The sequence below is a fragment of the Pteropus medius genome, unplaced genomic scaffold (assembly GCF_902729225.1).
Source record: "Pteropus medius unplaced genomic scaffold, Ma_sr-lr_union100, whole genome shotgun sequence".
Classification (NCBI taxonomy): Eukaryota; Metazoa; Chordata; class Mammalia; order Chiroptera; family Pteropodidae; genus Pteropus; species Pteropus medius.
In genome coordinates, this window is record NW_024354362.1 from 240472 (window position 1) to 266366 (window position 25895).

General features: G+C 59.6%; 1 protein-coding gene across 2 annotated transcripts; it reads left to right on the forward strand.

Moving 5' to 3' along the window:
• The first annotated feature begins 1252 nt into the window (after positions 1-1252).
• Positions 1253-24836, forward strand: NAPA (NSF attachment protein alpha). 2 transcript variants are annotated; one of them, XM_039852187.1, is made up of 11 exons: positions 1253-1488; positions 11783-11862; positions 13954-14070; positions 18811-18860; positions 20214-20291; positions 20511-20566; positions 20654-20738; positions 21531-21635; positions 22737-22805; positions 23282-23332; positions 24279-24836. In XM_039852187.1, the coding sequence occupies exons 1-11, from the start codon at positions 1391-1393 to the stop codon at positions 24378-24380; spliced, it is 891 nt and encodes a 296-aa protein (XP_039708121.1). In that variant the 5' UTR covers positions 1253-1390; the 3' UTR covers positions 24381-24836. The 2 variants fall into 2 exon arrangements, with proteins under 2 accessions (XP_039708121.1, XP_039708120.1); XM_039852186.1 differs by lacking the exons at positions 1253-1488; positions 11783-11862; positions 13954-14070; positions 18811-18860 and having other exon boundaries at positions 19800-20291.
• Positions 24837-25895: the final 1059 nt, after the last annotated feature.

Below are 25895 nucleotides of genomic sequence, written 5' to 3' on the forward strand. Positions count from 1 at the left end.
AGCCAAACTGACAAATGCTGGGAAGCAAAATCTTAATGGAGAAAACGCTCCGGACAATGGAAGTTTTGTAGCTTTTTTATACATGAGAATCAAAGGAAACATAAGGTGGATTACATGAAACCCGTTGGTGGTAGATTAAGGGGGTGGGAGGAAGCAAAGAGGGGTTGGAGAATCTCTGGTATTAGATAAAAAGTAAAACGGAGTGAGACATACTTCTCTCACATTAGTGAGTATAGGATAGTTACTAATTAACATTCACAGAAAATAGAGATGGTATTCGGGGAACAAGATAATAATGAAGGGTTCTGTGACCCCACGCTCTGCTGTGGCGATCGTGGCATTTCAAAGATATATCTTAGATGGAAAAAGACAATAGTCAGGCTCACTTAAGGTAAAGACTGACCTTTGTCAAAGAAGCTACAGGCCCAGGACGTGACTACCTGCCATGACCCTCCCTCTTTTAGTTAGGAATTTTTATGTTCAGACCATCCTATGTAGTTACTTTCCATCTCTGAGTTTATAGGGTCTGCCATGCTGGCCTTCCCTAAGCTTGTCAGGTTTAGAAGGTGGCCCCTTTTTCGTCCACAGTATTAAAAACTAAGATCTGGGCTCTAGGTGTGCTGGAACCTGATTTTTTAATACATTCTCTCCAGCTTTTTACCAAACCAGAGTTAGAGAACCTCTGCTCTCGGTTTACTTTCCCCTCCCTCTGGCCTTTCCAAACCAGTTTCAGCAACGGTCAGCAGAGGGCGCAAGAAAAGGCATTAGTGTTTCTGGCTTCCCAAGTGACCACGCAACAAGTTAAGGAGCGGAGGCGGGGACTACACTCTGCACAACGGAACTGTCAAATCCTGGCGTGGGCGGGGCGTGTCTCCTACCCGGTCGGGAGCTGTCACGTGAGGGTCAGAGGGCAGCTGTCTACGGCCCAAGTTCCGCAGGGAGAAAAGGTCCCCCCTCCCAGTAGCGGGGGGCTTGCTGATTGGTGGAGGAGGATCCAGAAAGGCAGCACCTCGGAAGCAGGACCTTGACGGTAAGCACTACGATTGGCTCATGCCGAATCACGTGGGGATGTCGAAAGGAACAACAGGAAAAATGTAGGGAGCTTGACGCAACTATATGCGCAGGCGTGGAAGCATCGGTCGCCGATTGGGCACCGTGGGTCACGGGGCTGCGTGCGGCGCCTGGAGGGGGCGTGGTCGGTGGGCACGCACCGCCCTCCGCGGCTGCTGGTTGGCCAGCGCGAGTCACGTGGTTCGCGGCAGCAGGGGGCGCGCGCCGGTGCGACGTCAACGCAACCCGCTAAGCTCCCGCGGCCTGTGTACTGCGGCCCGGCCCGACTGAGTCCTCCGGGCCCGGGTCGGGCGCTTTGTTGAGTACCTTTGCGGCCGCCATGGACAACTCCGGGAAGGAAGCGGAGGCGATGGCGCTGCTAGCCGAGGCCGAGCGCAAAGTGAAAAACTCGCAATCCTTCTTTTCGGGCCTCTTCGGGTAAGGACCTCGCGGAGGATCGGCCGGGACCTGGGCTGAGAGGACTAAGGAGTCACGGCCTGAAACGGCGGGACAGGGACGAAGGGCTCGAGCCTAGAAGATGGAGGGGATTCGGGGGTGAGGTGCCGTAGCTCAAGGCACCAGGGGGGGCCACAGACTGAGGGCCAGGGAGCCTGGGCTGTGGCCACACAGTTTGGGGAGAGTCAGTCTCAGATGGCTGAAGGGTCCTGGGCTGAGGACACTCAGGCCGTGGCGACATCATCATGAAGCGGGAAGGGGTCCAGGGCTGAAGATGGGCCAAGGGGCGGGAGGAGAATCTAGGCCTAGGGAGGGTGGTCCGAGGCCCTGAAGGGGACCGCTCTGGGGGGATCGAGGGAACCCGAGAGAGCAGCCGGGTCAGGAGGCCTTTCGGCGGTCGCGGAGAACCCATCTGAAGGATCCCAGACGAGCGAGATGGGGCGTGGGGCCGAGGACTGCTGTCCGAGCGATTGACCTTTCCGAGGCCCGCGGCAGTGGATTTGCGTGAGCGCCGGGTCATGGGCTTGAGGAGTCAGGGCTTAGGTGATCCTGGGAGTGATGAGTTCAGGTGTGAGGTGCCTGGGATGAGTATGGCCCTGGCCGAAGGTGATCAGTGAAAGGGGACCTTATACTCGAGTGAGCTCTGGGCAGAGGAATCCGGGTGTGATGGGGTTAGACCGAGGAACCCTGGGCTGAGTGAGAGGCTGGGGACTAATGAGGGGTGGCGGAACGAGCGATGCTGGCTTGGTTTAGGAGATGGAGGGATAAAAGAGAGATGAGAAAACCAAAGGGGCGGAAGGCCTGCTGTGTCATCACTGAGTAATGGTCAGGCGGTGTGAGCAGAATGGCTTTGGCATGCCGAGAAGGGGCCCCGAAGGTGGCTGTGTCTACAAGGCGGTAGACACTGCACATAAACTTTGTGTTAGCTCGTTAAAGTAGTTCTGATGACCGTCCTATGAGGATTCTTTGTGGTTTAGGAGTGTCAAAAGCTGAGGTTTGAAGTGTGGCTCTGCCGCTTACTTCGTGAGCTTGGGTAATTTCCCAGTTAAAGGGAGTCGCCGGTAAAACTTGCCTTAGAAGTTTTGCTGCTAGTATTGAATGAGAGTGTGTGTAAAGCGCTTAGAATTGAACCTGGCACATGGTTGCACTCTGAAAGTGTTAGCTGTCATCAGTGTCACTTCCAGGAAGGAGACAGGTTTGGACTTATTAGCAGGGCGACTGAGAGGAAGCTGATGAAAACCTAAGAGAGAGAGTATGGGAGGAGTAGGAGAAGGAAGAGTGTGATAGAAAGTCGGAGGGGTGTGAAAAGGCCCACCAGGAGGGCAGAGGGGCGAGTGCCCTGGGGGTGGGGGAGTGGTGGTCGTTCCTAGAGTTAGGAAGAACTGTGGTGGAGGTGGGGTACCGAGAGTGGGAACAGAGAGGCAGAGACTGGGAGAATCTGCCAGAAGGAGGGCCCGGGGACTGGGAGAGGCAGGGTTGGGAGTTTGGTGAGAAACGGGGGCGGGGTCTTTCCGGGAGAGGAGATTGACAGCCAGTGTTGCTGGAGGTTGGATAATGTTTAGCGAAAGAACTTGAATACCTGACCAAGGATTGCCTGGCGTGGGGAAACATCCGGGCGGACGGAAGGTAATGATTACGTCAGACGTGTTTTGTTTTAGAGGCTGAGAGCAGAGAGGGGGGATGTGTGTATTTATTTCTTCTTCCTTCAGGAGGGGAGAAGTTCAAGTGCAGCGTTTTGGGGTGGGGCCAAGAGCTCAGTTTTCGGCCCATAGTTTTCTTGGGTGCCTTTCGGCATCTGGTTTCTCTGGACTAGGACCAGTGCACCGTTGGGCTGTGCCTGGAAGGAGCGGCGAAGGCCCAGCCCCCGGGACACTTTCCACCTGGTCGGGAAGGCAGGTGAAGGGGAGCTGGACTTGCCACCCCAAAATATGCTTCTTGGGGATATTGGTTCTTGTAGGCTGGTAATTTTAAGAAACAGCAGGCACGGGGGAAGCTCTGAAGACCAAGTAGCAGTTCCACTTCCCGTCGGTAAGGGGAGTCTCCGTGTGCGGTGTCTCCTCACTGTCCCAGGCGGCAGACTCACATCTGTGTAACAGCTTACCCTTGTCAGCTGTGCTTTTCCCGGTCGCCTCCCATAGCTGACTCTCCATCCCCAGCATCTTTTGTCTTTAGCCGAAGGTGCTATTAATGTAATGACTTCTGTCATGTTGGCAAGTTACTCAGTGTTCCTGGGTCTCTCCCACGTCGACAGGAGGTATTCATGTTATTAAACTTCAGTTTGTTTTTTTTCCTGCTACTCTGCCTTATGTCAATTTGATTATTAGACCAGCCAGAAGAACCACGAAAGGTAGAGGAAAATGATTTCTCTCAGGCCTAAGATTAACACTCGGCAAACAGTAATGAAGCAGAACTATCAGCTGTAGCTAAGGGCCAGATTGTGTCATTCACGCGAAGTTCCTGAGCTGAGAAGCCGCCGCACGGGCTGCAGGAAGGCTCCTGGTGAGGAGCGAGCTAGGACCCAGGGCACCTTAGGATGCGCTAAGGCAGTGGGGGCCTAGGATGGTGCTCTAGGCGGTGGCCTTTGTGCGAACAAAGGTCTGGCTAGAGGGGAGACTCTGCCCTGAGTGATAGGGAACCGAGGTCCAGAGGAACCAGGGAAGGCTCCCCGGAGGAGGGGCCTCCATCTGGGAGGATGAGCAGGAGTTCTGGGGGTGCCCTCTGGTCGGGGAGCACTGCTCCAGGAAGAAGGGACAGCTCGAGGAAAGCCCAGATGTGTGACATTTAAAACAGGGAGTTCCATGTTAGCACATCAAGTCGGAAAAGCGAAGTGGGAGATGAAGCTCAGCCAAGTTCAAGGCCAGTTGGGGGCAGGGGTGGCCTTTCCGGAAAGGGCTTGGACTGGAGCTGCTGGAGAGCAGCGAGGATTTTAAGGGGGTCTGTCTGAGTCTGTGATGCCACAACAAAATGCCATAGATGGGGTTGCTCGTAGACAGCAGAAGTTGATTCTCGTAGTTCTGGAGGCTGCGAAGTCCAAGGTGGTGGTGCCAGCAGGTCTCGTGTCTGGCGAGGGCCCGCTTCCTCTAGACAGCATCTTTTCGCCGTGTCCTCTCAGGGTGGCTGGGGTGGCCAAGGTTTCTGGGCTTTCTTCTCTAAAGGCACAAATCCCAAAAGGCCCTACCTCCTAATACTGTCCCCTTGGAGGTTAGGATTTCAACACGTGAATTTGGGGGGACACAAACGTTCATTCCATAGTGGGCCAGTCCTGGGGGTTTCTGTTTGCCTTTTAGAAAAGACTTAAGCGGCCGCTGTGGGGGGAGTGAGGGCAGTGGCAGAAATCATAGCAGACGATGTGTATTATGTGCTCGCTCTGGCGAGTCAGGCCTGGGCCGGGGGCTTTGCCCGCGTCCTCACCTGCAGCCCTCACAAGCACCCCTGTGGGTGTGGACAAAGCGGGGTTTGGAGAACGTGAGGGATTTGCTCAGTCCTCCAGGAAGCAGCCTCGGGGTTCAGAGCCAGGCCCGTCTGATCCCAGAGCCCTCTCGCCCCACACTGGCTTCTCCTTGAGGTTCAGGTTCACTCTGGGCTCCAAGGGTGCTGGCAAACTCAGTGTTTTAGGGAGCTCCCTCCCTCTAACTCCCCCTCCCCGCCCCCACTTGACAGTTTCCTTCAAACCTTTGAAAGAGGTGCATTCACCCCAGGCCCTTCCAGCTCCAAGGGCAGTGGAGATAATGCTGAGAGGAGAGTGAGCGGGGGCAGGGAAGGGAAGCGGGGCGGGGATGCGGGGCGGGGATGGGGCGGGTGACCCTCTGTCTGAGGGCTGGGAACCCGGCAGGGGTTAGCCTTGGCCTCTGGAGCTGGGGTTGCCTGAGGTCAGCATTTCACAACCACCTTTCTCAAGGCCCTCGGTGGCTTCTTCGGGCGGCTTCGAGAAAGGAGGGTTGGGGCTCGGCTTGTCCCTCGCGCTTCTCCTTCTCTCCTTCCCCTTTGACGACACCCAAACTGAGAGGCCTCTGCTCCTGTCAGAAGCGCCAGCAGGGTAACCCACCTGGGGCCTCGGATGTGAGGACCTCCCGGGCTGTGACGCTAAGAGGCTTTGGTGCACGGCCTCCAACCAGCCCGGTGGTAGTGGATGACGACTCCTCTGTACCTTACTCCCGCTCCCCCCTCAGGGGGCCCGACGGGGTGGGGGGCGGCGGAATTCTCTGGAAGCAAAAAGCAAGGTATCCTGAGTAAAGCACAGTGCAGCCGGCAGAGGAGGGGGAGGGGCAGGCCCGCCGCCCTTCCTTCCGAGTCTCCCTGGACTCGTTGGCCGTGGACTTCCCCGCTGTGCCCCTCGGGGTGGTGTGCTGTTCTGTTCCCTGGGGCTTTCCCCCCTTCCTCACATCTCCCCCTACTCCCTCTCCTCACTCCAAAATAAAGCCTGGTTCCACTGGGCTGGGAGCACGCACGGGAGGTTCCGTCTGTGCAGTGACGGGCGTGGTGATCAGTATTTCACGGTGGGTCCGGGGAGCAGGGTAATCGTGCCGCGGGGCTGGCGAGGGCACAGCAGACCCTGGGACGGGCTTCTAAGCGTTTGCTGCTACTGTTGCCACGTCGTCATGAAGCGCAGGTAGTGGCACGAGCTGGAGGGGCTGGAGAAATAGAGGCGACACGGGGTTCTGTATACAAACAGCAAGTCTCGAAAGATGAGGTGTGACGGATTAGTGCCTGTTTGAACCGCCCGTAGGCCCGGCGGTCCCGGGAGCCCGGGGCGGAGGTGGGGGGGCTTCCTTTCCTGAGCCCAGAATTGCTGCCAGGGTCGGGGTGTGGGACCACCAGGGTCCTTAGCTGGGCCTAGTTTGGGAATGAATGACAGCTTCCGGCTCCGCCGCCAGACAGCCTTCCGCTCGTGGAGCACACCGAGGTGGCACCCTGCCAGCTGCCAGGACCTGCTTCTGAAACCTGGCATTTCTTGCCCAGTTTCCAAGTGGAGTCTTTCCTGGGGGGACACAAGGTTTCTGGGTCACTGGGCCGTCGTTTCGCTGCAGTCCGAGGGTGCAGCCTGTCTCAGTGGATGGGCCTTGCTGCCTGGTCAGAGAGTGGTCTCAGTGCCCCTGTGTGGGGCGAAGCCACTGAGAGACACAGGTCTCTAAGGAACATGTTTCAAGAACTTCAGGTCTTTGGCTGGGATGGGATGACCCCGTCGGTGCCCTGCCAGGCCCCTAGGAGAGTGATGGCCTGAGGTCAGGGGTAGGGTAGGCGGGAGGCCCAGGGCTCTGTGGAAACCAGAGGGGCGGGGTGGCACTTAGCCAATCTGGAGTGGGGCGAAGGTCATGGCGAGATGTGGAAGTGGGTGAACGTTCTAGAGTCTGCTCTCAGTCTGACAGAGCGATGCTCTGGGTCACTAAGCACCCGCGTGTGGCAGGCTCCCCCGGAGCTGTCGCCATCTTTCCCTCTCGTGCGTGCAGCAGCTCTGCCGGGCGTGGAGGCTTAGCCCCAGGTACAGACGGGGAAACCGAGGCTGGGCAGCCACGAGGCAGCCCTGGGACACGGGCCTGTCCGACCAGTCCGAGGTCTTCCGACCGCCCCGAGCAGCCCCAGCAGCCCCGGTGCCGGTGGCTGGCGGCCTGGGCGTGTGTTTCTCCTCCTCCGTCTCATGCAGCTGTTTGAGCACCTGCTCCGTGCTGCACTCTGCCAGCTTATGTCACCTCTGATCCTCATACAGACACCTCCCGGGCCGGTTCATCGTCTCTACTCCACAGACGAAGAAACTGAGGCTCGGACTGCTAGCCCAAGGTCGCACACTTAGCAAAGTGCCGAGACCGATGCCGGCCCAGGTCTCCTGGGCCCCAGGCCCACTCTCTTTCCACCTCTTGCCCGCCGTTAGCCTGGTGTCCCGTGACAGCTCCAAAGCTGGGCGGTTGGTGTGTAGAGCTCTATTCTTTCGTCATCAAGGGCCGTGCGCTCTGTGGGGGCCCAGCCCTCGCCCGGCACCGCAGACCTGGGAGGCCGTGAGGGGCTGCGTGTCTGCGGCGAGGGAGATGCCAGAGGGCCCCGGACGGTGGCCGCCTGCTCCCCGTGCCTGCCGGACCTTCACCCTTAATGTCCCTCCTGCCCGCTGTGCTGCGCGGCGGGGACCGCGGAAGGAAGCCCGTTAGAGGCCGCGCAGCCAGGCCCAGCAGAGAGCAGTCTACTCATCAGATGGGGGACCCCAAGCCGAGCAGCTCTCCGCTGCTCAGTCTGTCAGACCGGTCTGCCTCCTCGTTTCCGCACGGGGAAGGAGGCCTCCCACATCTCTGAGCGAGGCAGAGGCAAGGTGGACCCCCAGGGCCAGGTCCCCTCTGAGCTCTGCCACTTCCTGGCAGTGGGAGCTTGGACAGGCCCCGTGACCCCTCTGAGCCCCAGCCAGCTTCCTCTTGCAGGTGCTTGTGAATTCCTTCGTAAGAACGGAAGGCTTATGGTGAGGAACTCCGGCCCCTTTGGCCAGGGTGCCTGGCGGGCCATCGTCACCCGTCATAGAGTAACGGAGAGGCGTAGCCTACGGGAGAAGGCAAGGGCGGCCCGGTCCTTGGGCCCATTTCTCCTGCCTAGTGCACTGACTAGAGAACCAGGACGGGGTCCTTAAGTCTCAGGAGAGGACCGAGGGCTGATGGCTGAGGCACCACTGAGGTCCAGGAGGGACAGGGAGTGTCGAGGGCCTAAAATGGGAGTTACCCCACGTGCCCTGCCTTTCAGGGTCTTTAGGAAACTGCTGGGGGGTGGGGGGCTGGCGGGAGCCAGGAAGGACCCCAGGGAGGGAGGAGGAGGGAAAGAAGCCGAGATAGCCCTGCAGACCCCCTGGCCCGGGTCCCAGCAGCCGTCCGTGCGCTCCTGGCATGCTCGCTCCGCTCCGCTCCATATGGCAGTCGCTGGAGGCTGGTGGCTGCGCCTGGGAGACCTGAGGCTGCGTCCTCCGCCTTGGCGGGGAGGAGGCAACGCGGTGCGGGTAATTATAGACGGCCGTGCACCAGGCTGGCCCAGACCAGCTCCCTCTGTTCCAGGATGGCTCGCAGCCGCGGGCTGGAGGAGCCCAGCACAGGCAGCTTGTGGCGGGGGGAGGTCAGCGGGGGAGGGACGGTCAGCTGTCGCTTTTGCTGCCACCTGGGCTCTCCAGAAGAGGCAGGCTCAGCTAGCTTTTCTGGATCCTGTGCGGAGGGCAGAGGGAGAAGGCCTGGTTTCTCGCCCTCAGTGAGCGTGCGGTTTCATCGTGGAGTCCTTAGGTGAGCGACATGACCTGACTCAGGAGAGAAATCCTCCCGCGGGATTCAGCTTGGGGGCGCAGCAGAGCTGGGAGCGTCCTGGTCACAGTTCTCTGCCAGAAACCCTTTGGCTACCTTAGAGGAGGGCCCGAGCCTCCTCTGCTCTCCGCTCAGCACGGGAGCCCCTGCCCGCCTCTCCAGCCTCGGCGCCCACCGCTGCCTGCGCCACAGCCTGCGCCGCGTCCCCTCCTCGAGCTGGCCATCCGTGCTTCTGTCCCAGGGCCTTCGCACGTGCCGTGCTGCTGTGTGGAATGCCCTTCCCTCTGTTCGTGGGTGGCTCCTTAGCCATCATTGGGAACTAAGCTCAAATCTCATGTCTGACCTGCCCATTCAGAGCCCTCCCTACTTCCCCAGTTCCTCCAGTGCTTAATCTCTCTGAAATTGTTTAGCTCATTTCCTGTTTATCGAAGACCAGGTCCTTCCCTTTTGTTTACTGCTATCATGTCCACTGCCTGACACGTCATAAATGCTCAGATGTTTGTTCCCCAGTCGAATAAATGGGTATGTGAACAGCTTCTCCCTCAGGGTCTGCCAGTGACTCTCGGTAAGTCACTTTCCCCCTTTGGGGACTCCATCTCTAAAGGAAGAGGATGGAACTCAGGGATTCCTCTGTCACTCCCGTGGAAGTGGCCAGGCCCTGAGTGTCGGGGGCCAGAGTGAGCAAGCTGGAGGCCAGGGCACGCGGTAAGCCCGCCGGCTTTCCCACCCTCTAGCTGGTACCCGTGACCCAGTGCAGGGTTGGCCCAGCTTAGTCCAGGATCATGAGTTTCAGCCCGGCAGCTGATAGGCTTTGTGTTCTGTGTCCACTCTGTCCCCTGAGCTGAAACAAACCAGCTGGTGCTGGCTCTGCTCATCGTTGGTCACTCGGCTTTGGGCCTCTCTGTGGGACGGGCCACTTCTGCCCATCCAGGAGCCTGAGGCTTTTTAGAGAATGTCTAGGTCTGGATAGAACTTGATTACACCACAAAGGAAGGACATACTAGGGGGTCCATGGGTGGGCAGACCTGTGATTTTAGTATACGAGCTCATAGTGTCAGAGAACATTCCATAGAAAATGGGGGGGGTGCATTGCAGCCTGGCCCCAAGGGACCCTTCTGAAATTTCTCGTGCCAGAAGCCTGTGAAGCGCCTTACTTCTCTGAGGCCAAGGATGGGTTCTGCAGCTCTCCAAGCAGAGTCTTAGGCCCCAGCCGTGTGGCGCCAGCTGGGGGGCGGCCTAGGGGTGATTGTGGGAAGAGCACACCACTCAGGGCCACTTCCTGGGCTTGCAGAGGGTCGTGGAGACACTGTCGGCACAGCCCCACAGTGGGAGGATGGACCTCTCACCTGAGGAGCACCCCCCTGCTATGGTTCAGGTTCGGGCCAGGCTTCCAGCCCCGGCTACGGACGTCACCTGACCTGGGACATGTCACTGGTGGCTGTTTTCCAAGCCATTGGTCTGGGTCAGCTTTTCCCCTCCCAGACTCCCCAGATTATCTGGGCCATTATGAAAAACCCCAGTTCTAGGCCCCACCCAGACCCGCTGAGTGAAATCTCCAGGGACGGTGGCTGCGGGCTCTGGTTTGGTTATTGTAACTGCCCCTCATGTGATTCAGAGGACCGGACAAGGTGGGCTACAGTGCTAGCGTGCTCCCGACACAGCCCCCCACGTCGCACTAGAAGCCCTTGCCGGCTGCAGCTGGCCTGGCGAATGTCCAGGGCCAGTTGACACAGGGGTGAGGGGTGGGACAGTGAAGGAAGGTGACTCGTGTGGCTTTTGATTGGAAAATGCCCCCTTTTCTCCTCTTTCGAAACAAAACAGTTGGTGTCAATGAAGAGAGAATCCAGGCTCCATTCAGGGGACTCGTGAGCGTGGGGGTTTTATTCTGCTGTTTCGTGGGCAGTGGGGGTGTGAGCAGTCACAGAAACCGCAGACCTGGCGTGCTGAGCCGGGATGGGTTCCTAGAGGGGGAAGGACTTGCGGGACTGGTTCTGGAGGAGGTCCAGGGCAGGGTGAGGTTCCGATGCCAGTGAGCCCGGGGAAGGCTGTCCAAACACAGCGCTCTTTATTTTTTTTAAAACTTGCTGCCCCGTATCTCCCAGGCCCCTGCAGTTGCACGAAAGTTTTCTGTGAGTTGTTTTCCCATTTTAAACAACGCCGTGCTGAGCATCCTCGTAGCTTTCGGATTCGTTTCTGAGGATAGGTCGCTAGAAGTGTAATTCATCGCTGGACCACGGCACCCAATGTAAATCCTAATATTTAAAATATGTGTATTTCTTTTCTTGGATAGATGTAATGTGCAGGTGATTTAAAAATATCAGACAGTACAGATGGGGGGTGTCAGTCTCTCTTACCCCCCTGGCCCCCAGTTCCACAGCCCCCACCTTAGAAGTGCTGCAACTAGTTTTTTGTGTGGTTTTCCAGAAATTTTATGTAAACGGGTAGGTATGTTTCCTTCGGTTACTTTTTTTTTTTTTATCCTGTCTTAATACAAACGGAACTTTGTATACACATTTTAAAACAGTGTTTCTCCATGCATCTCTGTCATGCATATGTTGTGCCGGTCCCGGATTGGTAACGACACACTCTGAGGGTTGAGAAGTCTTCACTGAACACCCGCAGTGTGCCGGGCACAGGATTAAGGCGCTGGGGAGGGGGCGAGGCGTGCAAAGCTGGGCTTTTCCCCCAGGATGCTTTGCAGGCTGGGGCTTGCGGGGAGGGGACTTATAGGGAGCCTGGGGGCAGCTGTCAAAGGCAGGGCTGCAGCCAGGGCTCATGGGGAGGTCACCCCCAGGAGGGCCCAGGCCACCTTGGTGTGAAGGGGGTGGGGGCCGCCGACCCGGGTGTCTCTTGAGTCAGAGCAGTGGCCTGGGCTGCGGCTGGTCAGGAGGCTGACTTCTCAGGGAACTCGTGTGGCCCGGAGGCACAGGGGCACACGGCCACTGCCCCCGCTTGCCTTCCCCTCGCTACCAGACTGGATCGTCCCCTCATTCTTACTTCTCCTTTTGTTTCCCCTTCAGTGGCTCGTCCAAAATAGAGGAAGCATGTGAAATCTACGCCCGAGCAGCAAACATGTTCAAAATGGCCAAGAACTGGAGTGGTACGTGGTCTCTGCCGGCTCCGCCCAGCGTTCCTTGCCCCTCTTCCCTCGGCTTCCTGCCCCCGAGGCCCGGCAGCCCCCTCTCTTTTGACGCCATCTCTAGCATCGTCCTGCCGTCTGATCATTTTGGGCCCACTGGGTTATTCTGCAGCTTGGATCACAGGGCTTTGGAGGGAGGACCCAAAGGATGAGGATACACGGATTAGTGAACAGACCCCACGTGGGTCGATGAGCTCTTTTGAGGGGTTTCCCCTTAAATTCAGAACTTCAGATGTCTCCAGAAACTTCCCGAGTGTCTCCATCAGAGTCTGAATTCTGCGCTGGAGGACATTCAGGTGGTCCCAGTGATAACGTCCGTCACAGCCACCGTTTCTTGAGCGCTGGGGTAAACGCCGGGCATGCGTGCGTTAGTTGACGCAGCACAGCGACCCCCTGGCGGTCAGTGCCATTTGTTAATTTTCCTATTTTATCGATTCAAAAACAGGCTTTGGCTCCACCCTTTGCCCCAGGTGCCACAGCTGGGAAGTGACAGGACAGATTCAGAAACCACAGCTCTGACTCCAAAGCCTGAGTATTTAATCTGCCCCTGTGTCGCTTCCTGACCTTTGGAGCCAGAGTAACGAGTTCGTGTCACAGCTCGGGCTGGCCACGTGACCCTGGGGAAGTTACTTGGCCTCTCCCAATCCATATCCTCCTCAGCACTTGCCTCCGAGGGGCCGTAGCTGGGTTCACGGAGGTCGGGCATCGCGATGAGGGCAGTCAGCACTGTGGTGGCACAGTGTCCCCCACTGCCAGAGTGGCCTCCATCCGGGAGAGGTCACCCGCGTCCCACGCCTCCTGAGACACAGCCTGTGTTGGTGGCGGAGTGTCATCTAATTCACAAGGCTTCTGACTTGGCCCACAGTTGTGGTCATATACCCCCCCAAGGCTGGAGCTTGGCTGGCGTCAGCGACAGAGAGGCGGGTGGCAGGGAGGGGCTCCCCGAGGCGGAAAGCCGGAGCTCTGTCCCAGAGCTGCCCGAGGGCCCGGGGAGAGGTTTGAAAAGCGGGCACGCGGAGCCCTCTGGGCGTGACTTCATAATCCGACTGCCAGCGTCAGCGAAATTGGATCAGGGAAATTAAGCAAAGACACAGTTTGGAACCCAGACGAGAACTTTCTGACCAAGAAGGAGATGAAACCCGGGACGGGACTACGGAGGAGTGTAGAAGCCCAGGGTAAAATCGAGAGTCGTCTTTTCCGAGGGCGTGTGAGCTTTCACAGAGTATGCTGTGCAGCGGCCCGGATGCTGTGTGTACGTTTATGTACCCGAGCTTAGAAAGGGTCGTAAAAGAAAGAATCCTTGTTTTTCAATTACATAGATGTTGCTTTCCCCCTAAAATTTGTAAACCACCCCCCACCTATTCAAACTAAAGTCCTAGGCCCCTTTTTAAAAATTTTTTCCCCAATGATATTACTTTTTCTGGAAATTTTGCATTTAAGTTTGGAGGCTTTAAAAATAATAAATCCTACGCAGTGAAAACCCGTAGTCTGTCCTGAGGCTCTGAAGTTGCAGGTTTGGGGCCAGGCCCTCTGGTCCTCTTCCGGCTCAGGAATCCAGTGATTTTCAGAGTCAGCTGGAGGAGAATGCAGGAAAGTCGCCTCAGAACAGGTGGCCGAGGAGCTCCCGTTGGCACAGTCCCTACCCCGAGAGGACAAGAGATTTCATCGTCCCCTGCAAGTTTAGGATTTGAGACACATGAACAGAATGGCTGGGGCCCATGGAAGGTGACAGCATGCAGCTGAGCACGGAACAGACTAGACTTCAGGCGTGGCCACCATTGCCCCCCGCGCACGGGCACTTGTCCCCACATACTCAGGTTCTCGGTGTCCATGTCCTGTTTTCCTATCTGGACGTGAAGATCCTGCAGGGAGCAGACCCAGAATGTGCCCCCACCCCTCGTGCCTCGTGGCTGGCGTGGCACCTGAGGTCTAGGCCAGTCTCTTGGGGACTCTCCGAATTCTCGAGAGCCCCAGCACCTCCCGGGAAAGACAGTGTCCGTGGCTTACAAAGCATGGCGCCCTGCTCAGGCCAGAATCGCTCTTCTCTTCCAGCTGCCGGAAACGCCTTCTGCCAGGCAGCCCAGCTGCACCTGCAGCTCCAGAGCAAGCACGACGCGGCCACCTGCTTTGTGGACGCCGGCAACGCCTTCAAGAAAGCCGACCCCCAAGGTGAGGGCATGCGGGCCACTGGGCCACTGGAGCTGGCTGCCCAGAGCCCCCGCGGAGCACTGTCCAACGAAGTCCTGGGTTTGCTCCGTGGGGCTCTGGTTTTCTCCAGGGGCCGACAGGCGATAGGCCAGCAAGGAGGCTGTCATGCTTTAATTTCAGAATTGGCTCCCTTCCGGTTGGCATTTGCATCCTGCTCCAAGCCTCCGCCTCCCCGTTCTGCTTGTGTGTGCAGCTGACGGCTCCCCTCCCCGAAGCCTGGGAGCATTTGGGAGTGGGTGTTACATTTCAGACCCACCGCATGCCACGGGGAGAGGAAAATCTGTTCTGCTGTCAGAATTAACATGCAGAAGCGGGTGGGAGGGCTTCTGGGACCAGCCAGGTAGGAGTAACTGCCGAAGAAGGAGAGGAAGTTATTCTAACCTGGCTTCCCTCCCCCTACCCCCACCCCGGGTGGGGGGGTGGGGTGAGGGGAGGGACGAAGCTTGAAATATAGCTGCCAGAGAACACGTTTCTTCCAGTGAGACTATGTTGGGGACAAGAGTCCTGCTTGAGACTAACTTGTCCTGAGGAAACCGTTTTGTTCCTCTGGGCTCATCCAGAAACGGAAGCACAGCCCCACGGCGCCAGGCTTTCGGTTTCCCGGGGCTGGAATTTTAATTTACTTTCTAAATCTCGGTGCCAGGCATGGGTTACTAACGTTTCATTTTAGCAAGCAAAGACTTTTTTTTATGACCATCAATCGTCACTCTAATAAGAATGGGAAAGACATGGTTTTTTTTTTAAGGATGCCCGATCTTGGAATAAAAGCCTGTCATGCCCACAAGGGGACACTTGGCCCAGTGCGGGGAGGCGTCTGCGCAGGTGCATGAGGGCTGGCAGGTCAGTTATTACTGTCGGGGACATTTGGCTCTGGGATTTGATCTCTGTGTAGACCAGGTAGCTTTTCTGTGACCCCAGACTTGACCAGTTGTTCTCTGCCACTGAGTGTCTCACAGGTGTTGGCCTAAGTGGTCACGTGGTGGGCTCAGGCCTCACAAGAACCTGAGGGGAGACCTTGTGACTGGGTGGGCCATTGTCACTCCCTGCACAGAGCTGAGTGCTGGGCCGTGTGGGTGATGTGCTGATGACCCAGGCAACCCTGGGTTTGTTTTCAGTGAAGTCTCTGCATCCCCCACGGAGGTCCCCCCACCCGCCACCACCTGCTCCCGGCCTTCCTTCTGCCCCCTGGGGAACTGGTTGATCTCAGTGCTGCTGCTCCTGAGTGCCCGGAAGGACTTGTTTCTGGGCCAGGAGTTGAGTGCCGGGCCTGTGACATGTGCACAGAGCCGGTTGCTCTGGTCGGGCCCCACCTGGCACTGTGGTGTCATGTCCTTCCTTGGCTTTTGATCTGAGTTTTCTCTGCTCTCAGCGAGTCTCTGCAGGGTGTGTGTTGGGTGTGGCCTGGGGCCTGGCCTTAGGGAAGCACAGAGGGTGGCAGAAGCTTCCTAGGCAATGGGAAAACACTGGTCAGGTGACCTGACAGTCCCCTGTGGGGCACGGAGGCCGACTTCCTTTCTCCAAGGATCAGCCAGTCCGGTTCACTGTGCAGGGAGCTGAGGCGGGGTAGGGGTGGGATCTGAGGTGGGGGAGCCTCACAGGGGAACAGGAGGGGCAGTGGAGCAGAGGACAGCCTAATTTGGGCAGAACCAAGAGCGGGCGCCTTGGCCGGAGCCCAAACATGGGAGCCTGGTGCTGGGCAGGGCGGGCAAGTCCAGCTTCTGGGGCCAAGTCCAGCTTCACAGAGGTCTGTGGCGGCAATATGTGTCTCAGTGTGGCCTTGGAGGAGCAGCCTGCTCTCCTGTGACCTCCGGCAGGTCCCTTGATGTGTCGGATCTCCATTTCCTGGTCTGACAGAGAGCATGTGTGAGGAGGCAGCGTGCCCAGGGCAGCATCTGCGTGTGCCGATTATCCGGCAGGGGCAGCCGTGGCTCCCATCCAGTGCGGCCTGGCCTGGACTCCCAGCCTCCACCCCTTGGCCAAAGGCCTTGTGAAACAGCTAGAAGGCCGATCTGGACCCTGGCCCAGTTTCCCCAAGCAGGTGCCAGCTGACCACCTCACCTGCCTCCAAGTCTCTGGCCCACGTCAGCATTTCCTGCAGGAGCCCCGGAAGGGCCTCACTTCCACAGGCAGCTGGTGCCAAGCCTGTGCCCAGAGCCTGCCAGAGCCGCCCGGGGCAGAAGGAAAAGATTTGGTCCCTGTCATCACTCCCTCTGCGGAGTCTGCCCTCAGTGCGGGCGAGGGGTGGCTTCCTGCCGCCTTGGTGGCTGCGGGGTAGGGAGGGAAGGCGATGCCCACAGCCACAGCAGTTCTCAGCTTCTCAGCCACTATCAGCCTCCCTGGGTGGTCTCAGGCCGGGGAGGCCTCTTTACCTGCCCGCCCTATCGCTGGGCCTAGGTGTGCATGTGTGCTGTGCACCCAGGGCAGGGAGGTGCCCTCCCCTTCACACCCACCCCCGCCACTGCCATTTACTGGTTGTCTACTGTGTACCGTGCCCGTGGCATCTGCCTTTAATCCGTGCCACTTCCTGCAGGGTTCTGCAGTTTGCCCATTTTGCCAAAGAGATGGGCAAGTCGGTCGAGATGGGGCGGACTACAGCAGCAGATGGGAGGGGGTGGGAGGGGGAGGGAGGCTGGAGTCCAGGGGGTACAGCGGGCCCTGGGTTGCAGACTGTCTCGTGAGCCAGCTCCTTCCCCTCCCTGGGCCTCAGCCCCCCTTCCGGCATCCTGGGCCAGATCGTTCCCAGAGTCCCTTTTTGGCTCCAGCTTTCTGTGGATGGATGGGGGCAGGGGCAGGTGGGGTGAGTTTTGCTTTTCTCCTCCAGGAGTGCACTGGCCACTCATCCTGGGGGTCCTTGTGACTGGACAAGATAAGCCAGTTGTGGCCAGTGTTAGGGGCTTATCTGTCGGCAGCCTGCTGCTTCAGGGACAGCTGTCCCCGAGCGCAGTGGTGGCGTAAAGGGGATTTAACCCTGTGAATCACATTGCGGCCCAGGGAGTAGCTTCCTTCCCTGCGGGGCGTCCTGTCCCACTGTGGGGACGTCCCGCCTCTCCCCCTCCCTGCTGCCGCCTCTGCCTGCAGGAGCCCTGCGGGATCCCCAGGGCTGGCTCGGGAAAGGAGGGAGAGCGTCTCAGAGGGCCCGGGGGTGGGGTGTGCGGAGCCCACTCGCTGCGGCCCAGGCGCCTGCCCCTTGTTGTCCTCGTCACGATGCCACAGCCTGCGTTGCACCCAGGTGCTAGCTCAGCCGCCACGTCTAGAAACGCTCGGTTACAGAACGCGCGCGGTGAGCATGTGCGTGCGTGAGCGTGCGTGTGCACGTGTGTGTGTGTGAAAGTCACACTTACGTTTCAGGCTGTGATCTTCGTTGTGTTCTTCTGCCCGCCTTTTGCCTCCTTTTCCCGGTCCCTACTGCCTCAGGCCTCCAGCCATCAACCTCAGTACCCTGACCGCACGATGTACATCTTCCAAATCTTTTTGGGGTCCCCAGCGGCCTTTCAGCATTGGACAAAGCCTCTAGATCCCCTCACCCCCAGGATAGTGCTGCCAGACACACATTTTTATGTAAATTTAATAGGGCTTGTGGGCTCTGCAAAAGCCTAACCCAGAGCTAAGCGCCTCTGTCAGGTGTCTGCCTAGGCAGTAAGACCATAAGCCCCTTGAGAGCAGGTGTCAGGCCTTGAACTTCTCCGTGGCCTCTCGTCCCCGTGGGCCTGGCTGACTATGGACACCCTGGCTGCAGACCAGGAGCCTCCCGAGTGCCTTGGACTGCAGCCTCGGCCCAGCTCAGACCCTCATCCTGGGGTCTGTCTAGGTGCTCTGTCCTTAAGGCCCCCTCCACCTCCCCTACACCCTTTCCCACTGAGATGGGTTGAAACGGTGTTAAAAAAAAAAATCCATCCGAAATCTCATCTCTGCCTGCTAGAAAATGCCTCCCACTCATGCTTCTCTCTTCTCCAAATATCTTGTCGAAAGAAAAAAGCCATTCCCAAATTTAAAATCTCGAAAGAGGTAGTACGACTAAGGGAGCCCAGGTCCCCGTGTCGGTACCACCCGGCATGTCTGTTTCGCTGACGAGACCCGCGGTTCGAGGAGCCAGCGGGTATTGCCGCCAGGTTAGGAAGGGCAGAGGGCTCCGCCGAATGCCGAGACGGGGACAAGAGCGGGATAGGGCCTCGGAGTCCCAGCTGCCAGCCTCCTCCCGCCACGGACGGAGGCCAGACAGGTGCGGGGAACGTGGCTGATCCATGTCCTGCAGTGGAAGGGTGGCCCAGCCCGGGCGCCTCCCAGGCATCGGGCTTGGCCGCCTCCGGCTGCACCTTTCCGGGCATCTCCATCCTGGAGGGTCGGGGCCTGGAAAGTCTGGCTCAAAACATGCATGGGAGTCTGGCCATCAGCCTGACCTGGCACTGGCCGTGTCCTGTCGCTGGGGTTCCCGGGGAGGTGGTGGCACTGTGGCAGCTGGAAGGAGAGGGCAGCCAGCTCCGCGCTGAAGCATGTGCCCAGCAAGTCAGTCTGCAGAATGAATCAGTCTGACCAGGTTTCCTGGGCTCAGGGATTCCTTCACCTTCTCTCCCAGTAACCCTGGCAACCTGGAGAGCTGTACTGATGTCTGCAGGCAGCCCACAGCACCCTCTCCCAGCTTCTGCCAGAATCAGAATGCCTTCGCTGTCTCATTTCTCCCTGCCTCCCTTTTCCTCTCCCCAGAGGCCATTAACTGTTTGATGAGCTGCATCAGGATCTGGCTACCAGACATGGTAAGTGAGGGTCACGCGTGCGCGCTTCCCCCTCCTGGCCACGCGTCGCCCCCGCCTCACCTCCCCCCGCCCTCCAGCACCGAGAGCAGGTGGGGGACGGGAGCGGGGGAGTTTGGTCACCTGGGCCGGGCCGGGCTGGCTGGGTCCTCACCTAGCTTCCCACCACCCTGGCTCCTGGTGGCAGCATCCAGCGCGTCACAGACACCCCTGCCCCGGTTCTGCCTCCGGCCTCCGCGAGGGCCATGGTCTTCTTCATTTATGAGAGTTACAGTGTCTGGGGTCACATTTGCTCCTCCTCTTCCCTAGCATCCTAGGCGCTCTGTCCTTAAGGCCCCCTCTTGCTCCACCAGCATCCCATTGGATTACCAGCTCACAGCAGCCAGAGGGCTGGGTGTCAGCACCGCAGGGAGATCCCCCTAGATCGGCATGGCCCAGAGGCGGCTGCCAGCCCAAGGCCAGGGAGCTGGACCGGGACCGAAGCCAGGCCCAGGCTCCTGTGGACTCCACTTTTTGCCTCTTCTCACCCCACCTCTGTCTGTCAGACCTTTCCCCCAGCGGAAATGGGGTCTTGTCCCCTGCCGGCCCGTGGGGATGCCACAGTATTACAGTGACGGTAGCTGCCATTGACTGACCCAGACACTGGGCGACTGGCTTCCTTCTACCTCAGTCCTGTGACGGGGGTGCCGTCGTTAGCTCGTTTGACAGTCAGGACAGGGGGACCAGACAAGTGATGTGACTCTCAGGGACACACACTCACAAACAGGAGTCGCTGAGACCAAAACTAGGCCTGGCCGAGTCCAAGACCTGGCCCCCACAGGACAGCCAAGTGGAAGGCGCTTAGCCCCCTGGGAGCTGGAGGCCTCCTTGGGGAAAACTCTGGGAGCTGGTAATCAAACAGGATGCTGCTGCGGGAGGCTGGAGGACGGAGGTCGGCCTGTGAGAAGGGCCACCTCCATGGCCATGCTGCCTGGGGGCGGCTGTCCCTTGGGCAGTGGGGATGTTTGGGTCCTAAACCCCGGTTTCTCCAGAGCTCGTACCAGGACTCTGGGCTGGTCCTTCCATGGCCTCTCGGGACCATCTCTCAAATGCTCCCTCAGGCCGGGGACCTCTGTGCCGCAGCCAGGACGGACACAAAGGCGGGTGTGGAGCTTCTTGCCCGGGGTCCCCCAGCTGGGGCCGCCCTCAACCCAGGGCCTCTCACCCCAGAGCCTCCCCTTTAAGCCCTGCACCCTTTGCCTCTCGGCACCCTCTCCCGCACACCTCACCTCAGGTGCAGCTGGGGCAGGGAGCCATCGCCCCAGGCACTGGGCTGGGGCGCTGGTCACAGCCGGCCCCTCCTCACACCCCACCCAGGGCCGATTCACGATCGCTGCCAAGCACCACGTCTCCATCGCCGAGATCTACGAGACGGAGCTGGTGGACATTGAGAAGGTGAGTGGCAGTCGGGCCCTGCCTGGCTGCAGCAGCCAGTCCTGTGGGACCGGGACGCCTCCCTCTGTCGTGTCCTCCCGTGTCTGAGCACCAGGAAGGGGGCGTGGGCACTGGCAGAGCGTGCACGAACGGCTTCGGCTGTGTCCCAGGCGGGTCCAGACCTGCGGGTGACAGACGCTGCATGGGCACCTCCTTGCCCTCCGTCCCGTGTCTCCCCAGGCCATCGCCCACTACGAGCAGTCCGCAGACTACTACAAAGGCGAGGAGTCCAACAGGTACCCGGGCCCGGCCCTGCCCCCGCCTGCCCAGCCCCTGGCATGCCTGCGACCCGAGCTCTGACCTCCCTCCCTCCGCCCACGCAGCTCAGCCAACAAGTGTCTGCTGAAGGTGGCCGGCTACGCCGCGCAGCTGGAGCAGTACCAGAAGGCCATCGACATCTACGAACAGGTGGGGCCGGTGGGGCGCCCTGTCCCCTTCCCATCTGCCACCCTGCCATCCCCGCCCCCTCGCCCCATACTCACGTGGCTAAATGCTTTCTCCACCCACCACCCCATGCGGTGTGACCGCCCTGTCCCCACCAGCCATCTCACGGTCCTCACAGGGAGCTTCCCGAGTGACCCCAGAGGGAGGCTGACTCGGAACGTCCAGAGGCAGGGAAGGGATGGGAAGAATCTCCACAGCCTGGGGTGGCGGGAGGCAGTGAGGAGCCCGCAGGAAGGGGGTCAGGGAACAGGGCTCCTCTCCCGTGGTGGGAGGGGGTGTCACGTGGCTGCGCAGGTGCTCCTCTGCTGTGTGGGGAGCACTGGGTGGCGCCCAGGCTGTCCCGGTGGGCTCAGCTGGCCAGGAGAAAGGCAGCAGCTGGCCTGGGAGGAGAGAGGGGTGGGCCCCGCCTCTCATGTTCCTGCAGCCCGCCACCCCTCTGCCCGCGACGTGCCAGCCTCCTGTCGGGCCTGACAGTGGAGCCGCCTCTTCCCATCGTCTTGGGCGCCTCAGGAGGCCCACAGACAGCTGGCTCTGTGGCGACAGCCCCCACCCCTCATCACGCCCTGTGAGGCTCCTTGGTCCCTCACACTCCAGTTGCTGACTCCCTGGGCTGGTCCCTGGCCCCTCTGCCCCTGGAGTCCCGGCTTAGCAGGGCTTCACCTGGGGCACAGACCCGGCTCCCGGCTGACCCCCAGGTGGCCTTGGCCCTCTGGCTGGCCGCCGTGAACTCACAGTGCCGCCTCCACATGCCCACAGGTGGGGACCAACGCCATGGACAGCCCTCTGCTCAAGTACAGCGCCAAGGACTACTTCTTCAAGGCCGCCCTCTGCCACTTCTGCATCGACATGCTCAACGCCAAGGTGAGCCGGCCCAGACCGTGCCCTACCCACCTGGTGACTGCACCCGGAACGCTAGGGCCACTGTCAGGAGGCCAGGTCCCCCCGCAGGCCCTCGGCAGGGGCGAGCCCCTCCCGCACGTCTGGCCCCTGACAGTCGGCCTTGGTCAGGAAACACTTGCTCTCGCTGCTGCGCTTCTGTCCCCGATGTCACCTGCCCCGCCTCATGGCATTCGAGTCTCCGACTCCTGGCTCATTGCGGGCCAAGCCCTCTCTCTGGTCAGAGCACAGCATGAGTCTTCACCGCACCTGTGAGGTTAGCGCCACTGTCACCGTTTTCCAGATGAAGACATCGAGACTGAGCCCAGAGTCTCTTGTCCAAGGCCACGTAGCTAGTGAGCCAGCCCGGAGCCCGGGCCTCCAACCCCCAGTGTCACAGGGGGAACCATAGGCTGCATGCCCCGCCGCCCATCGTCAGGGCTCCCTGGCGGGAGCGGGGCGGGTGCTGGGTGAGGGGCGGGGAATGGCCAGGGAGTGGCCGGATTTCCTGGGGTCCCGCTGCACTGCCCACAGCCTCCTGGACATCCATGTCCCCACCCAGCCCTGCTTCCCAGGAGGGGCGAGAGCAGGCGGCCACAGCCCTGCGCCCCGGCACCCCAGCTTGCCCCGGGCCCGCCATGGCCCACTGCCCTCTCTGGGTGTTTTCCCAGTGTCAGATTGGGGGGTCACCATCATTCGGCCCTCCCTAGGTCCTCATGGTGGCTGAAAGTGAGAAGGGCCCAATACCAGGCCTGGCATGTGGGGTGTACTTGGACGAGGCAGTTGTCACTTGTCCCCTATCCTGGCCGGGCCAGGTGCAGGAAGCAGCACTGAGCTCTGGCCTGAAAGGGCCTCCTCCCGCCTCCCTCGCCCCCAGCTGTCTCTGTAGCCAGGCTCTCGCTGAGCTCAGCTCCACGGAGGTGACACCAGGCACAGAGCCAGGTGACACTGGAGGCTGGGGGAGGGGCGCGAGAGCTGACTCAGGGCCTGGGCCACGCGCAGATCCCCTTGGCCGCCAGGCCCGCAGCTCCAGCAGCCCTGTCATTAGCTTGTCCCCTTCCTCCCATCCACCCTCGCGACGCTCAGCTTGCCGTCCAGAAGTATGAGGACCTGTTCCCGGCTTTCTCGGACTCCCGGGAGTACAAGCTGATGAAAGTGAGTGCCGGGGCCTGTCCCCCTCCCTCTCCAGGCCGGCCGGAGGCGTGTGGCTGGGACGCGGGGCGGAGCTCGGGGCTTGGCTCTGGTTACTGCGATCGCCAAGGCGTGTGTGTAGTGGTTTCAGGGGTCTTTCTGTTTTTATTTCATTTTCTCTCCTGTCATTTGGGTCTCCATTTTCTAGATAAAACTAGACACATACAGGCAGTAGTGGAGCAGCTGGTAAGGGCTGAGCAGGGACACACACGGACACATACACACACACACACACCTACACCCCATATCCATGAGCTCGCGAGCCGCTGCCGACACTGGCAGGATTGGAAGAAGGCCCTTTCCTTCATCCAGCATGGGACTCCGCGCCCCCTGTCCCCCCCTCATCTTTCACCCACCCAGAGAGAGTGTGTATAGATCTAATCCAGGCCAGGCCCCAGGTCTGCCGGGGCCTCTGACGCCTGCCTGCCATTTTCTTACAGAAGTTGCTAGAAGCCCATGAGGAGCAGAACGTGGACAGCTACACCGAGGCGGTGAGTGGCCGGCAGATGTGCTGCCCTTCTTATCTCTAACTTCGGCCCCTGGCTGTGAATTCCTCTCTCCGGTCACCCCAGAATCCTCACAAGGAACTCCTGGAGGTGCAGGGAGGGCCTCCATGTTAGACGTGGTGCTGTGGCCGAGAATGGTGGACATTTGTCCCTGACCTTTCAGGGGAGAGCTGGGTTCACACCCACGTCTGTCTGCTCCTGAAGCCAAGGGCTGCGCCACTCGGAGCCCCCCTTGTTGAGCACCGGAGGGCCACCTCAGTCGGGCTCTTCAGGTGACCCAGAGGAGGAGCAGAGCGGGAGGGCAGCGTGCTCTGTCACCCGTCTGCCTTCCCGCGAGCAGGAGGGAAGTGGATCCGAGGGGACGGGAGGCGGCGCCCGTCAGTAACACCGCCTGGCACGGCCACCGCACATGGCTCTGCTCTGAGCACTCTGGAGCTCAGTCATGCCCGGCGCAGGTCCCGATCCGCCCACGAGACCGTCTGTCAAGCACGTGGCCCTTGGGATTTACCTGCCTGACTGCGGGCGGACAGCCATGGAGCCCCGGGGACGCGTGCGGGGCCTGGGTTCTCTCTGGCCTCCCTCTCCCCGTGGCCCTGGGGACAGGCTTTTGTCATATTTCCAGGCCCGTTTCCCATACATAAAACAAGGAACATGGACCCTTTCTTTTTAAACTATAAAATCTACTTTTCCCCCCAAAGGAAGCCTTCTTCCCAGGCTGGAAAAGACCCGAAACAGCCGCTCTGGCTGGAGCCCCCACCACCTCCCTGCCCCTCCTCAGGGGCCAGGCTGGGGGCCAAGCTGGCAGGGACACGTCCTGAGAATCTGGGGCCCAGAGACCTTGGGCTCCAGGGCTGGGGACAGGGAGGCAGCCAGGGCCCGGCGTGGGACTGGCCACCTGTCACTGTAATCACCATTGCCGGCTGCACCACAGGTGAAGGAGTACGACTCCATCTCCCGGCTAGACCAGTGGCTGACCACCATGCTGCTCCGCATCAAGAAGACGATCCAGGGGGACGAGGAGGACCTGCGCTAGGCCGCACCCGGCCCCTGGAGCCCGACTGCCGCCCCCTCCTCTCCCCGGCGGCCCCTCCAACGAAGACCCCAACGTGAGCCCAGAGAGAGGCGGCTGAGACCTCGGCTGCGGACATCCCTCCCTCCCAACCAGGAGTCACGCAGGCCGCAGAGCAGGCTCAGCACCACGTCCGGGCCCCGAGGCGGGGCCTGCTGGCCGGACAGTCACCTGTCCTGCTGCACCCCTCGCCCCTTGCCCATTTATTTAAGCCCTGAAGATGCTCTTCACCCCAGAACACAGACTCTGTGACACAGACCTATTTGCTATGGGTGCTGCCAGGGGTCAGGGTCCACATCTGGTCCCCCTCTCCCGACCGGCTGAGGCGTGAGGCTGCTTTTTGTCTCCCCACTCTGTCCCCCAGCTGAGCTCTGAGCACCTGTAGCTGAGATTTGCCCTCGCCTTTACAGGGGGTGGGCCGACCCCACCCAGGCCTGGGGCTCAGGAGGGTGGGTCCCGCGCCACCCCCATCTGCTTCCCCAGGTACTTTGAGAGTAGCATCAGTGAAGCTTGCTTCTTAAGAAATTAAAAAATTTGTTTTTGCATGAGTCTTCCTTCCTCCTCACCTCTGCTACCTGGTTTTTCCTTCAGGGGTGGGGTTCTCCCCAACCCCGCCACCCCCGCCTTGGGCTCTGGATGCACTGTGGGGACAGAAGGGACAGCTTTGCTCAGACTTGCCTGGGGCGGAGGCCCCGGGACAGTGGGTTTGGAGATCTGGAACACCCACCCTCACTCATCTCACGTTCTGTGGGCCTTGGTTCCCTCAGCCAGGACGATGGGTGGCAGTGCCACCCCTCCGAGCCGACAGTGCACAGTGGAGCAAGAAGGGGTGGAGGTGGCCCACCGAATCTCCCATCAGGGCCCCCTCTCTGGGGGGACAGCTGGAGGAGGCTCATTGCCCAGAGGCAGACACAATGGCACAGTATCATGGGATGACATCAGGAAGCGAACTGGGCAGGGATAATGCAAAGGAGGAGCTGCCCGGGAAACCAGGGTCGGCTGCTGGAGAGGTGCTCCAGCCTAGACCCCGGAAGTTCTGCGGAAGTTCAGGTTCACCAAGTCAAGACGAGTGGTCTGTCCACCTCTGTTCCTCCCACAGCTCCATCCATGCATAATGGCTACCTCGAACTCAAGACTCCTGAGACCTGAGATTGATTACCGATGTCTGCCACGGGTACAGTCTGAAGAATAAATAGTTTCAGGATCTGCCTCTGCCATCCATGAACAAAATAGTAATTCTCAACCCTGCCTTTGCTTGAAATCATTAAAAGTACTCAAGCTTGGGTCACACCCTGATGAATTGTGGTTTGATTGATGTTCCTTACCCTTCTGGGTTTCGTTTTGTTGTTTTCCGAAAGCTCCGCAGGCAATTTGAATGTGCCACTGAACAGGACAATTCTCTCTTTTATAACCTGTAACTGCCTTCATTTTTTTCATTCGCTCAACAAATATTAAGCGAACGTAGTTTAGAAGCTACCA